This window comes from Melitaea cinxia, chromosome 27 (genome assembly GCF_905220565.1).
Source record: "Melitaea cinxia chromosome 27, ilMelCinx1.1, whole genome shotgun sequence".
Lineage (NCBI taxonomy): Eukaryota > Metazoa > Arthropoda > Insecta > Lepidoptera > Nymphalidae > Melitaea > Melitaea cinxia.
This window is the reverse complement of record NC_059420.1, coordinates 4,268,834-4,284,917: the sequence shown is the minus strand read 5'-3', so window position 1 is coordinate 4,284,917 and position 16,084 is coordinate 4,268,834. Positions and strand designations below refer to the sequence as shown.

Genomic DNA, 16,084 nt, shown 5'->3' with positions numbered 1-16,084 from the left:
TTCACGTTATTTTTGGCGTAAGCTTGTGGAGGCCTATGTCCAGCAGTGGACTGTATAGGCTGTAATGATGATGATAAGTTAAAATTTATTCATTAAAATTATAAATATTTTTTAACAAAACTAGTATGTACATCTGCCCCTATATTCCTAGCTTGCTTCAATGTTGATAGCCCATTTATCGAGGAAGGCTATAGGCTATTTTTTTATCAAATTAAAGCAAGTGAAACCACGGTGCACTGCTAGTTTTAGTGTAGTTTTAAATATAAAATCACAATATTTGTAAATCAAATTGGTTAAAATGAGCAAAATGAGGACAGGTGGCTAATTAATGATAACTACAAGTACAATCATTTAAAAATCTTCATTTAATTAAAATAAATATTAATTAACTCTGCACGTCTGATTTGACCAATTCTAATGAGGTGCCTAGGTTCCTCCATTCCTGTAGGCTGATCTCTCTGCTGCTCATTTGCTGTGTCTTCCTCCAGTGGTACACTATAATAAACAATACATCATTAAAAATTGTTCACAAGTTATATTAAGAAAAATGGATACTGAAAACTATTTTAATACCCAAAATGTTTCATTAAATTGAAAATATGTGCATAGTGGAGGACCCGGTCAGCACTTAAACATCTTAGGCTACCTTTGAGGTAGCCATTTGCTCTTTCAACTGTATTACGAGCTTGACAGTGCCAGTCTGTGTATTTTTTTTTCTGGAGTGTTGAGCTCTGCATGTAGGATTGGCGTCATTAGCCATGGCTCTAATGGGTAACCTGAGTCACCTGCAATAATAAATGAAATTAAATATTTTTTACAGGTGTGGTGCTAATAAAGAAAATGAGGCGAAAAAATAAAAGACTCAATTTGACCCTATTGCTGTGATTATTGTAATATTGAAGACCGATTTGAATGTGATGTTTGTAATATTGAAGATTGAGTTAAGAAGATTATATTTAGTATGTTAAATACTTTTAAGTTCCTATCTTTATACCAAAATTCTTATATTTTTTATAAATATTATATAACAACTAGTTATAATAAAAGAGATCCTTATTTAGTAAGTTAGATATTATAATAGAAGCTGTGATAAAAGTAACTTTTGGTTTCTGTTTATCTTTGAAATGTGTGTGTGATGAAGGTAATTGGTTTTGGTTCTTTGAAATAAATGTGATGACAATATAAAATGTTTTCATTCTTTATAAGTCTGTATAAATATAATTTTACATTGCTTTTATTTTACCCTTAGTTAACCCATAACCACTGACGTACGAATGAGATTCGTCGCGGAAAGTGTTATTCGTTCATAATTTTGTTTTGCGCGGGAATTCGTGCTCGTCGTTTCTAGTAGTTTCCTAGCCGCCAGTGACGCGCGCGCAGTGGGGGAGAGCGGACGTGTGGCGCACTTCTAAACAAGTGAGGTCGACCATCTGACGTACGACATTCGTATGGTCAGTGTTAGTGTAACTTTTTTAGGTTCTTTCTTTTTTCGTTTATAGTTAAAATGAACCGTAAGCGGTGTAATACTTCGCCTGAGCCTTCTACATCGCGGAAAATGCAACGTGTTCCTATTAAATGCAATATATCAGATGAATTTATAGAATCATTGCTGTGTGAATCTGAGGAATCATCGGCAGATGAAGAAGATTGTATACAGTCAGATTGCGGAAATTCTTCATCAGAAGAAGACAAGGAAAATGAGGAGGCTGTTCTACCAACACCTGCGGCTTCTTATCTCTCTGAATTCTCTAGTAATGACATTCTATTGTCAAGTTTAGTAAGCCGAGCTAACTCTCAAGAAAGAGAAACTATCAGACAGGTAATTGAACCTGAGACTGTAACCAGTAATGACGAACCTCGTCACAAAAAATACTTTTACAGTAAAAGACGTTGTATGAAGTGGTCCGCAGAAGGGCCATCAAGAACTACTCGAACTCCTGCGCACAACATTGTAGTACCATCGACAGCAACTGAATTTCCACCTGACAGTTCTTCATCTCAATTATTCGGGTTACTAATATCTGAGAGTATCAAAAATAAAATTATAAACTTTACTAACCAAAGATTAGAAATGACAAGAGAAAAATATAAGCGCCAAAATAAGCCTGAACTGAAAAATATTGACGCTTTGGAGCTTGATGCGTTCATTGGCTTGTTGATTTTCAGTGCAGTGTTTAAATCGAACGATGAAGACATAAATGCATTGTTTGCAACGGACGGAACCGGGAGAGATATTTTTAGAGCAGTTATGTCTAAGGAGCGTTTTGCAATGATTCTCCTAAGTCTAAGGTTTGATGATGCGTCTACTAGAGACCAAAGAAAACAAACTGATGTTTCTGCCGCTATTTCGACATATTTGGTGAATTCATATCAAATTGTCAAAAGTACTACAAAATTGGGGAAACTACAACAATTGCTGAAATGTTAGTATCTTTTAGGGGAAGATGTAGATGGAAAAAATACATGCCAAATAAGCCATGTAAGTATGGTTTGGAAATAAAATGCCTAACTGATAGTGCTACTAGCTATTTATACAATGCGTATCTATATACAGGAAAAAGCAGTGATGGAAACGGGCTTACTGAAGAAGAAAAGAAATTATTAGTGCCAACGCAGTGTGTCCTGCGTTTGGCGAAACCGATAATGAGAACCAATCGAAATATCACTGCAGATAACTACTTTTCTTCAATTGAAGTCTGCTTAGAACTTAAAAAAAATGGCTTGACATACGTAGGAACATTAAAAAAAAATAAAAGAGAAATACCACCCGAATTTCTTGAAAAAAAAACGAGAAGTTCATTTAAGTATGTATGGTTTCACGAAAGAACTTACACTGCTGTCTTATGTTCCAAAAAAGAAGAAGAATGTCCAAATGATCTCATCAATGCACCACGAAGAGAGTATTGACTCTACTAAAAGTATTCCGGAAATAATTTCATTCTATAACGCAACAAAAGGGGGTGTCGATTCCTTAGACGAAAAGTGTGCAAAATACACTTGTGCAAGAAGGTCTAGACAATGGCCACTAGTCATATTCTTCAGAATTTTGGATGTCGCCGCTGTCAATACTTTTATATTATCTAATTATAACTCCTCAAAACGCATGGAATTCATGAAAGACCTTGGAAGACGTTTAGTAATGCCACACCTAGAGCGTAGATATGCAAAACCACAACTTTCTCACGAGCTCAAGAGTCTTATGGGGCGTATCTTAGGTAAAGATAAGCCTATAGAATCAAACCAACAAAGCACTGAAATTCTAAAGTTTGAGACTTTGAAAAACTGTTATATGTGTTTCAAGCAGAAACGACGTAGAACCCATTACGGGTGTACGATGTGCGGTCAGCCGGTCTGTTTACAGTGTTCAAAACCGACCTGTAATAACTGTCGTTAAAAAGTGCATAAACTATTGATTAGCTGCTAATATGATTTTGATCTCATAAAACCTTTCTTATTTATGTATAAAAATGAAAAGAAAAAGTTGCTTTAAAACATATTTTTTTTATTATTTTTTTTTTTTTTTGTTATTTTTTCAATAACACTAAGAATGTTGGTAAATAAATATTTTGCTATGAGTATTTTTACTGTTTTATTATTTTTGCATTTTAGGTTTGAAATGTTCTATCACTTAAGAGTGAATAAAAACCCGAATTACAATTGATGGCTGTCTGAGAGGTCTTTAAAAAATTTGACGAATCTCATTCGTACGTCAGTAGTAGTGTAATGAAATGACATGTCAGTGGTTAAGGGTTAATATAGTTTGTGCATAATATTTAGCTGACATACCCAACAGGAAGTAATTTCCAATTCTTCTTTCATGCAGCCTTTTCAATTCATTTCTGACACTCGAGTGGTGCCAAATAAAAGCATCATGTACCCTGCCAGGGTATCGGGCATTAACATTAATTACTCTACAATTTGCATCTACAACCTGTAAAATTATTCATGAAATCTATGGTGAAAAAGAATTTTAAATGGCTACTACTAACACTAATTACTACTGCTAATTACTCGTCGAATACAACTGAAAAGCCAGTGGACAGTAGACTAACATATTTAAAGAAAGCATAAAAACAAAGTATTTGAAGAAAGGTGCTGTTTTGATATGTCTAGATATCCTATTATTGTTATTAAAGGTTAATTTTTCAGTGACAACATGATTTTTTACTGAAGTAAGTTTTTGTTTACTGAACAATGGCATTTTAATTGTATAACTATTTGAAAATTTTGTAACAGCAATTGATAATACTGCCAAGTGACTTATCAAGTAATATTTAAATTGAATGTTGTGAAATATGGTCTTGATCTTTGGTACTACTTGTAGTGAGATGAAAACACTCATACCAATTGGACATTTATGGAGTGTGCATCCTTTCTCCTATTTTTGTAGTGGGCGCCTTGTGGTCCAGGAGGGGAAAATATTTTTATGTGAGTACAGTCAATGACCCCCAATATATCTGGCACATTAAATTTAGCCTCAAATCCAGCAGCCACACGCCTTCGAGCTGATTCTGTGGCAGGAAAATGTACCCATTCAGCTAAGAGTCTGAAATTTATATAATAAGATGAATACAGGTGGTAAATTTTCATTTATAATAATTTAAAATATTATTATTGGCACCTTCTATAAATAGACTTTTAAAACTGGTCCAGACATTTGCTCACTGTAGTTTGAGCCTGACACATGCTGTGGTCTTGCCCAATTTGCCTCTGGTACCCTCCATTGGCAAGAAATTGAAACAATACCTATAATAACAGCGTTTAGTATTTGCATGATTATGTAATTAATCCAAATTGGATTAATATGATATTAAATACGAAAGTTTTTGAAGAGGTTTGTGACAAATCACGCTTAAACAGCTGAATGGATTTGAATAAAATTTTGCACACATATAGAATAATATCTTGATTAACATATAGAATGCTTTTTATCCCAGTGGGATATAGAGAATTTATATTCTGTCATTTTAATTCACTTTTCCAATAAGTAATGTAGGTACTTTAAACATACAAATGTTGAGAAGTATACCGACTTAAAGGTCGATTCACACATATCAGTGAGTCCACAGTTCCGGCACAGTACCGCATCAGTAATAATTATTCTTTCAAACATTCTCTATGGATGTATTCACACTTGTCAGTGTCAGTGTCGTCTCAGTACCGTCAGTGTCAGTGCCGGCACCGGCCATCACGGACGTGATCGGCGACGACGATATTTTATCACGGATCACTGACGCCGCTGCATCGAAAACAAAATGGAGGACGAGGTGTTGATTGAAATTTTGTATGATTTATCTCATGCAAAGTATATGGATACAAAATACAAAAACAATTTGTGGAACAAAATAGGAACACAAATGAATGTAGACGGTAAGTCAAAATTTACTTATCTACAGTGCTATTGTAAAGAGGAAAGATTAGATTTTTGTCTATGTGTTTGAACCTACAAACTACTGGACCGATTTTAAAAGATAGTAGATTTTATAGTAATCCGACGCAAAAAGATTAAATTGTTGTTGCATTTGAAATACAACATGTTACATGTGAGAAGTCGAAATGGGCCGCTAGTTTTAAAATAAAATAATACAGTGTAAGTTGCTTTATTTTAATAGACAAAGTACAAATCATATTTTATCTTCTTGCCAGGGTACTGATCCTGCCTCAGATATAAAATAATTTTTGAATACTTCTCTAACGTGAAATGCGCCCGCTGTGGCGTTTCCGCTTTGAGGTTGCACAGTTTCTAGTAAACTGCTTGTATGAGGTTGATTACCCTCATAATCATGTGTTGTATTTGGATTGAAATATTTGATGAAGTTATGTAAAATACAAGTAGCGAGTACTATATTATCTACATTTTCTGGGTTAGCTTGGTTGATCCGTCTATTGTATATTCTAAACTTTTGTGTTAATATATCGAAAGTATTTTCAACAATTCTTCTTGCTCTTGATAAACGATAATTAAAAATGCGCTTGTCCCCATTCAAATTTTGCCCTGGATAAGGTCGCATTAAATATGTTTTGAGAGGAAATGCTTCATCTCCCACAATCACGTGTGGTGTTTCTATTGATGTTCCTGGCAACAGAGAATTTCCAGGTATACCTAAAGTTCCTTGCTGTAGTCTTTTTCCTAGGTTGGAATTTGCAAAAATGCCACCATCACTGTTTTTGCCATAAGACCCAACATCAAGGGCAATAAAGTTATAGTTCGCGTCCACAAGGGCCATTAAAACAATTTAAAATGTTTTCTTGTAATCAAAATATAGAGATCCACTGTTCGAGGGAGCCTGAATTGTTATGTGCTTCTCATCCAGTGCTCCGACACAGTTAGGGAAATTCCACAACAATTTAAAGTCATTGGCAATAATTTTCCATTTATCTTCTGTAGGCAAAGGTAGCATTTCACTCATCAGAGTTTCCTTTATTATCTTGCATGTTTCCATAACTATAGAATATGCTGTGCTGTGGCCCAAGCGGTAACTAAATGAAATTGTCTTCAGAGAATCCCCTGTTGTTAGATACCTGGAACAAATAAATCTATGTATAATATTATTTTCATTGCAGGTTCAACATGCAAAACACGGTGGAATAACATAAGAGACAACTATCGAAAATCGTTGAAGAAAACGGAAACTAAAAGTGGACAAAAGAAGACCAATGTTAAATTATACAAGTACTATGAACAATTACATTTTTTGAAAAAATATTTCAATGAACGACCGACATACAAAGTGTAGAACCAGAAAAAGAAAATTCTGACTCCGAAACCAACGAGCCTCGAAATACCGTATCCATTTCACCTGATATACCCATTGTCGCTAGTAACGAAGCATCCATTCCATCACCAAACTACTTATCCACTCCATCACCACAGTGCGTCCGCACTCCCACACCATCACCAAGCCATGTGTCTACTGCATCACCACTGTACGTCCGCACACCCACACCATCACCAAGCCATGTATCCACTCCATCACCACCATCACTGTCGTCTCCATCTACTACATCTACTTTAACCCTAGATCACTAATCATTCATCTCACAGTCGACAGACCCCCTCCGCATTCGGTGTTTAGGTATGTTCCCGACGCATCACCGCGCCGCCCGCTTGAGTACCTTCCTGATTGGTTAATTAGTGTCACATGCGTAAGCGACTCGGACGCACGCATAACAGTTCCGGAGAAATTACGAATTATTCGACCCACAGACGAATGTTTAGTGACAACGTGTGAATAAAAATCCAAGGTGCGTTTTTACTTTTTTATTTTTATTGTTTAGTAATGCTTCTATAAAATAATGTAATAATAATAATAAAAACTCTTTATTGTACACCAAGAGTGAGCAAAAATACAAAAATAAAAATGTAAACAATGAAAAAATACAAATGTAAAAAATAAAAATGTAAATGTAATACAATATTATTTGTTGTTAGTATACCTACTACCGTTTTTGTAAATAATATGAAGGTTTCTTATTAGGTATGTGTGTATTAATTGTAGAATTGTGTTTTTAAATGTATTTGTTTTTCTGTTTTAGATGAATATAGAAAAAGATCATGATAAAAAATTGAGTATTCTTGAGAAATGCGATAGTGAGGATGAAGAGGAAGTACCTCAAGACGTAAGTAATTTTCATAGTTCAGATTCTGAAACTGAAGACAATTTAGAGAATGATTTTGTGATCAACGCTGATCAAAGCGAACAAGAATCGGATGATTCCGACCAAGACCTTATCGTCAGTAGAAAAAATCGCACTAGAAGAAGGATAATAGATTCTGATGATGATATTACCCCACCAGAACAATCTCCTCGATCTCAAGCTCTAAATCAAGATGTGATTCTTCAGTCAAGTAAGATTTATATGTATGGAAAAAATAAACATAAATGGGCAACCAAGCCGCGTAGTTCAAGCTGTCGTACATCAAGCCGTAATATCGTCCATTTCATACCAGGACCTGTAGGTGAAGCGCGAAATTTAGTTGATCCGTTACCTCTGTTTCATTTGTTTTTTCCCAAAGATATGGTAAACGAAATTGTTCTTTATACTAATGTCGAAATCGACTTGAAAAGGAAGAAGTACAAGATAGATAGTTACACAATATCTTATACATCACCTAACGAAATTAAGGCTTTATTGGGACTTTTAATTCAAGCAGCAGCTATGAAAAGTAATCATACCAACTAGAGTTTTGTTCGATCCCCAAAAAAGCGGCACTGTATTCAAGGCATGCATGAGTGCAGAGAGATTCGACTTTTTATTAAGATGCTATCGTTTTGATGATAAAACTACACGACAAGAGAGAAAAGCATTAGACAGATTTGCCCCTATACGAAAAATTTGGGAAGATTTTATTGCCAACTGCAAGAAGTGGTATAAACCAAGCTCTTATGTTACAATCGACGAGCAATTGGTCGGGTTTAGAGGTCGTTGCCCTTTTCGTATGTACATACCAAACAAGCCCAATAAGTATGGTATAAAAATTGTAATGGTAGCAGACTCTAACTCCAGGTATGCCTATAATGCTACACCTTATCTTGGTAAAGGCACTGACACAGGAAATTTGTCTCTTGGAATGTACTTTGTGAAGCATTTGTGTGAACCTTTGTATGGAAGTAATAGAAACATTACCATGGATAATTGGTTTACTTCTGTTCCTTTAGCTTCAGAACTGCTGGGTGATCCCTATAAGTTGACTATTGTTGGTACTATTCGCAGTAATAAGAAAGAGATTCCATCAGAAATGAAAAACTCAAAAGATAGACATGTTGGCACATCTATGTTTGCTTTTGATGCTGAGAAAACTCTAGTGTCATTCAAACCTAAGTCTAACAAGATGGTATATCTTCTGTCCACTGCTCACGATCAACCCAATATTAATGCGACACGACAAGCAAACCAGAAATAATTCATTTCTATAATAGTACCAAAGGCGCCGTCGATGCCATCGACCAAATGTGTTCGGGTATATGTGCTAGTCGTAAGACTAATCAGTGGCCTCAAGCAATATTTTATAACATTTTAAATTTGACCATGGTCAACATATATGTCATTTATGTGTCTAATATGGTCAGACTAGGTCAAAAGCCCTTGAAGCGTAGAGCTCTCATCCAACGACTTGCTGAAGGCCTTACTGAACCTTGGCTGCACGAACGCTATTTTACACCAACTTTAAGAAGGGATATAAAAGCAACCATAAAAGATATCTTAAAAATTGATGAAGCTGCATCCAGTTCAACTCAAGAAGAAACAAACAAGCGAAAATTTTGTGTATTTTGCCCATATCATAAACGCAGGATGACCAAATACTTGTGCTACCTGTGTAAGAAAGCCATTTGCGGGGAGCACACGGTTCCGACCTGTAATGACTGTAAGAACTAGGTAAAATATATGTTTATTTGTTAAAACTTAATAGTATAGTAATAACTCATCTGTGGCATATTGTTTTTTTTTTATAAATATAATAAATAAAACAAATATTTGTAGTTTTATTTGTTAGTCTGTCAGTCGAATGTTTAGTGACAAAGTAACAACGAAATATGTTTAGTGATCTAGGGTTAAGAAAGAGGAAAGGTTCGACAAAATGCACACCAAAACCATCCTCAGCATCTTCATTAATGGAATATGTTCTTCAAAAAAATCAAGAAAAAGCTGAACGCGTCGAGCACCCAGTTGATGCTTTTTTAAATGGTATTGCACCCACACTAAAGAATTTGAATCAATATTACTTAAATTTGGCTAAGACTGAAATATTTACTACTGTGCAAAAATATGAGATGAAGATGACGACAGAGCAAAATGTACCATTATATCCAAGAGATATTGCAACTGAACCAACAAATACAAATCTAACATCGCAATCTATTGTTGACTCTATTGGATTGGCTAATATAGTAGATCCCACAAAATCATACCTTCAACATAGTGATGTGCAGCAATTTGTTATGAACTATACAGTTAACGAATGATAATGCTCTAGAACTTAACAAAGTTTTAAAAGTATAATGTGTTTATGTGCCACATACGAAGTAATAAAACTGATTTAAATACATATTTTCAGAATTTTAATTAAAAAGTTATCCTTAACATACCTGTCAGTGGATGGATACATCTGCACTGCAAAAAATGTGTTCACTGATATGTTGTCGACTGTTCCTACCTCCAAAAAGGTAAAAATAAAGTTAATAAAATCTGGTTTACCTACCTTAGACAAATTGCTAGCCGCTCTCTAGGAGATATAGCCTTCCTCCAACGAGTATCTTATCTTAATTTATTTCCTAGCTTCTGAAGGAGAATATTAAAACAGCTTTCCGATATTTTAAAATATTCAAAATACTTTCTTTCGTCTTTAATTAATTCTTTTTATAATGTCACGAATTCTCCTTCAGATTCTCTTAACTTTCATGCTTCATGTACCCATTTTATTTTTTTTCCTCGATTCTCTTCTTCTTCTTCGTCTAAAGTAATGGCTATCATAGCTAATTCTGTGTTATTGAAGAGTGCCATCAAAACAATCGACGTCAAAGCTAGTCTGAAGGGAACGTCGTGCACGAAGACCAGCAGAGAACTGTACTGTGCCTGATATGTGTGAATTGAAGCACTGACGCACCACTGTAGCACGGATACGGAACTGTAACGTTACTGTACCGGAACTGTGGGCTCACTGATATGTGTGAATCGAGTTTTACTTTCAAATGAACGGGCAGGCTGTTGTTTTTTAGCTGAGGCTCCAAATCAACGGCGACTTTTTTTATTAAATAAAAAGCCATTGGTTTTGAGATCCGCCAAAGCGATTGCAATTCTCCATCGCTTAAATCAAACGGATCACAAATGTCCCTTATGCGTCTGCGCTCGACTTTTCGTGCTTCCCGCTCTTCGTATACCGAAATTATATAATTATAATACGGAAACGCCATGGTATACAAAAAATGGGCACCCGGTTTTATTTATTTTTTATTTATCGTCTTTCTCGTCGATAATATTGAAAACGAGAAATCACGTCGAAATTCGACAAAATTACGATGTCATGTTAGCTCCCGTAGAGATAAATACCACAGATCACTAAAATTTAATGATTATCTCTTCTATTGACGTAATGAGAAGAGTATCGCGTGCACGCATGTTAGCTACTGTAGACATAGAGAGATAATACGAGAAAAGAGGTAGACAAAATTTTGTCGTCGCGCGCATGCTAGGCCTGCTGGCAGACAGCGTGACAACATTAGTTACACCTGGGACCATAAAGACTTGCAACCAGACAAGTATCAAAGCGATATCAGATACAACAAAGTTTCATAAATTATTGTCTCGGTATCCAGAACTGACCAAGCCCTCTGGAGTTTTCCGCGAGGTTAAACATTCTACTGTTCATAAGACTTCGGTGATTGAAGTCGGGTCGAAGATAGGGACTTCGGTGACAGCCGTCAACCGAGCAACATCGTTTTAGTATCGCTCCGTGTTAAAAATTCGTTTTTGTGGTTTTTTTCGAGAGTTTTTCTAAAATACTGTGCTTGCCGTGTGCGTTAGATCCTGGAGCGTCAATTACCGTTTAAAACGTTCAAATCCGTCGAAGGATCGCGACGAAATAAAGGGATACAGACCCACAAGTGTTGACAATATAGTGAAGGTACAGTTAAGGTACGGACAGACGTGCTCATTACTAGCACGAAAGCATGCTTTTATTGAGCAAGTGCTCATTAGTAGCACGTGTGTAATGTAATGAGCATGCTTATTTAGAGCGTGCTCAAAAATCAAACGACGTTTGATTTTCGAGCATGCTAACTGAGGCGCGGGTAGGTGGGGGGCGTGCTCCGAGCACGTCTGAACATATTTGCTTATTAGCATGCTATTATCCATTTTGTCTCGATCTGCGGCGGACGACTGTTTATGCAATTAATAAAATTGATGTAATTAATTAAAATTAAACCCGCAATATGTCGCGTTGGGGAGAAGAAAAAACTTTGCTTTTTGTGTCACATTATGGAAGTTACGAATGTCTGTGGAACACACATTCTCATTTATATAAAAATAATATTGCACGTAATAATGCTTATGAGGCTTTATTAAAGGACATGAATGATTCAAGTTTAACAATGAAAATAATTAAAACTAAAATTAAAAACCTAAGATCTGTGAAGAACCTAAGACCCTTTTGCTCCTTCTTATTTAAAATCTGAATTTAATTTTCTCTCTAACACTCATTCTAGGGATCTTCGTTCTTCTCTTAACCTTACTCTATGCATACCTTCTCATAAATCTGGTTTTGTGTCTAATTCTTTAACACATATAATGCCGTACTAACAAATGAACTAACTGTATTTTTTTTTTTGTAAAATACGGTCATGGAATGTGAGGAATGTCTTAATTCACTATTTTCGTTACATTTTACATAATGTAATAGTGAAATAAATAAATAAATAATGGTGGCTGCCATATATGGCTGACGCGGCGCCACTGTAATAAAATTCTCAATGGGGCCGCGTCAGCCATTTTGTCAGCCATATGATTTCAAAAGCGCGCGAAACAAACGCGTCGCTCGCCGCCGCCGGCGCCATTTTGATTGTTTAGCAGCCTGTGTTTGCCCCCCGCGCGTCATTTGTCGCTGTGCATCGAAGGAGACTGCAGTAAATAGTTGTTCAGTTAGTGATTTAGCAAGTTATTAGTTACTGATTTGTGATTTTCAACAAAAAATGGAAGATTTTTATGATGATTTGGACTACGAACTATCGCAATTAGATTTAACAGTGTATAATCAAGAATGTAACACATTATCAAATAGTGATGCTACACAAGTATTTGACGTTGATCTCGATGATACAGTATCAATCGCACGGACCAAAAATCATCATCGACGCCAGATTTTATCCGACAGTGAAGATGATCAGATTCCCGTGTTACCAACCTCACGAAATACTGAAGTATGGTTCAATCCGTTGGGTAAGCAACCAAGTATTATTCCATATACTGAATGTCCTGGGCTTAAGCCATTTTCATTGCGATCCAGCATGAGTTCAGCTAAACCAGCAGAATTTTATTCATTGCTAGTACCTGACAGTATATTCGAGTACATAGCCGAAGAAACAAATCGCTTTGCTTTACAAACCTTGAACAAAAGTGCAACAAAATCATACCGAATGCAGAAATGGATGCCAACAAATTGCCATGAAATTAAACGGTTCTTTGGCATTTTAATTTGGATGGGGATAGTGAAACTACCTCAACTATCTTTGTACTGGAGCACTAACAAATGTTTTGAACAGAAATTTGTCAAGTCCATTATGAGCCGAAATCGATTTGAACTCATTTTGAGGATGTTGCACTTTGCCAATAATGAAATAAATCACAATAAGGAGGACCGATTGTTTAAAGTTAGACACTTATTAGATATGCTAAATGCTAATTTTAAATGTCATTATACACCTAATCAAGAAATGTGTGTTGACGAAAGTCTAATCCCATTTCGTGGCCGTGTTATTTTTAGGCAATACAATAAAAATAAGCGACACAAATATGGGATAAAACTTTTTAAGCTGTGCTCAAACCCAGGATACACTGTAAAAGTGCAAGTTTATGCTGGCAAAAATTATGAAAATGTCAATACTACTCCGACTAATGTTGTCCTTGCCTTGTGTGACGATTATCTAAATAAAGGACATACGGTTTGCACAGATAATTGGTATACCAGTTTGGATCTGGCACGAAAACTACTAGCGGGACAAACTCATCTCATAGGCACACTTAGAAAAAACAGACGAGGTTTACCTCAAACAGTTGTCCAAACAAAACTGAAGACAGGAGAATTCTCAGCTCAAGAAAATGACGACGGAATAACAATTATGAAATGGAAAGACAAGCGGGATGTACTGCTGCTGTCTACTAAGCACTCCGTAAGTTTCAGAAGAATAACTAAAAAAGGAAAAGAAAAAATTAAACCGAAGATTGTGGTAGATTATAATCATGCAAAATCAGCGGTTGATCTGTCAGACCAAATGTCCTCTTACACAACCCCTCTTCGGAAGACAACGAAATGGCCCAAAAGATTGGCGATGGAGTTATTATTGAATACAGCGATTGTAAATTCATATATTTTATATAAATTAACAACCAAGAAGAAGCTCTCTGTCGTCCAGTTTAGAACCGCGTTGGTTGACTACCTCGTGCATACAGGAGTCCCGGAAACTAGTGCCTCCTCTAGACCTAGGCGAGTAAAGCATGAATTGAAGAAAAGGCAAGGATTGGCCTCTGCCTGTCGTAAATATTGTGTTAGGTGTTATAAAGAAAACTGTGCCCAATTTGGAAGAGTTCATGCTCGAAATAAAACCAAAAGAGTGGTAACATACTGCGAAGACTGCCCGAATGAGCCACACTATTGTATCAGCTGTTTCAATATAAACCATAGATATGTTTGAGTTTAAACGTGTTTGAACATGATGATTGATGTAGAATTGATTTATTATTTTGCCAATGCCAACTTAAATATAAATAAAAGCAATTAAAACATTTACCTATAAATTTTATTTGCAAAAACCAACTATTTTTGTAATCACTCTTTTGTTTTCGAAACTTCCACTTACAAACTTGATATTTCTCAAAATGTAAGTAAAAGTGTCAATGCCATCATTACAGTTATAATTTACTAGGCCTTGTCAACCATACTACATATAGTTTAACATAAAAAACGTGGCTGACGACGAAAAATCGTGCTTTCAAAACAAGCATATTCCGTCAGCCACATATGGCTGACACGGCCCAATTGGTTTGGAAAATGTCAGCCATGTGTGGCTGACAAGGCATTATATGTGTTAACAGTTAATGCCATCAGACTGTGGAATGAGTTACCGGTCAACATCAGGAACTCTCCTTCTCAACTTTCTTTTAAAACCCAGGTTAAAAAGTGGTACCTAAAAAAACTCTGTCAATAGCCCCTCCTTATTTATCTTTTTACTCTCCTCATCTTAGGCTTACACTAAATATAACTTCATGTCATGACATTTCTTCGTGTGTTTACTTTTGTTTGAACGTATTTTTTTTTCTCTTTTTTTATATATTTTGTTTGTAGTATGTATATATGTATATGTATATTTATGTATTTATATGCGTATGTTTATTTTGCTTGTATTGTTTTATAGTCCTACCTCAACACTTACTTTTACTATTTTTTACGCCTTAAGGTTGACTGATAGATAAGGCTGTACGGCCTTAAGTCCGCCTATTGCGCAACTGTTATCTTGATGTGTTGTTATGTTGTTTTTTTTTTTTGGAGTTGTGTAATAAAGTTTAAATAAATAAATAAATAAATCTGTGTATCATGCCGAAGTAAGAAAAATCAACAATTCGAAGCGGTCCGGAGCTGGTGCAGCAGACGTTTATAAACCACCCATGTCATGGTTTATGGAAATGAATTCATTTATGGCAGACACGGACGATTATCGTGAAACTGTTGAATCCGACTTGGTGGTAAGTACCTAATACCTATCTATTAAGTTATATGATAATCATATGATCTTGCCATGGCAATGCCTCTGTTGTTTCGAAAAGTTGTGCATAAGCGTTTCTAATTGCCACCGCTTGTCGAAAGGCGTGATTACTTCGAGTTGCTGGTAAACTTTCCATAGCTATGCGCAATTGATCTCTCCATGATCCTTGTACAACACACATTGTTGTGTCTTCAAAATCAACACATCGTTGGGTAATATACATATCGGACGTTTTTCGAAGCCAATTGTGTAATGAACAAGCAGCCAATGTAATCGTGTCAATTTTATCTGGTGTCATGTCTATATTGTTCAGAAAAACCCGGAATCTTGTAACTAAAATCCCAAAGGTATTTTCAACTATTCGTCTGGCTCTAGACAAACGATAGTTGAATATTTTTTCTGTATGCGTTGGTGTCGTGCCATATGGCTTCAAAATATAAGTTTTTAGTGGAAAAGCAGCGTCTCCTACAATGACTGATTTCTCTGGTAAATTAAAAGTATTTCTTTCCAAAGCCTTTCCCAAGCTAGATTGATGAAACACTCCTCCTTTGTAGTTGTAGTAATCTGAAGAGTCATCAGGAGCAAAAATATTTATATGTTTTCCATCAATC

General features: G+C 35.7%; 1 protein-coding gene and 1 long non-coding RNA gene across 3 annotated transcripts; both read right to left on the bottom strand.

Moving 5' to 3' along the window:
* Positions 1–342: 342 nt before the first annotated feature.
* On the bottom strand, positions 343–4,555 carry LOC123666796. 2 transcript variants are annotated; one of them, XR_006745336.1, is made up of 4 exons: positions 4,345–4,555; positions 3,787–3,931; positions 629–785; positions 343–495 (listed from the first exon to the last, which is right to left on the bottom strand). It is a non-coding gene; the product is annotated as an uncharacterized LOC123666796 (long non-coding RNA). The 2 variants fall into 2 exon arrangements; XR_006745335.1 differs by lacking the exon at positions 4,345–4,555 and having other exon boundaries at positions 3,787–4,311.
* A 1,069-nt stretch (positions 4,556–5,624) lies between these two features.
* On the bottom strand, positions 5,625–6,711 carry LOC123667316 (protein ALP1-like). The gene has a single exon (XM_045601267.1). It carries the CDS (start codon positions 6,225–6,227, stop codon positions 5,625–5,627), a length of 603 nt encoding a protein of 200 aa, XP_045457223.1. The 5' UTR covers positions 6,228–6,711.
* Positions 6,712–16,084: the final 9,373 nt, after the last annotated feature.

Excerpts from the sequence above, each read along its gene's own strand:
- LOC123667316 (XM_045601267.1), bottom strand. The coding sequence starts at position 6,227 with ATGGCCCTTGTGGACGCGAACTATAACTTTATTGCCCTTGATGTTGGG.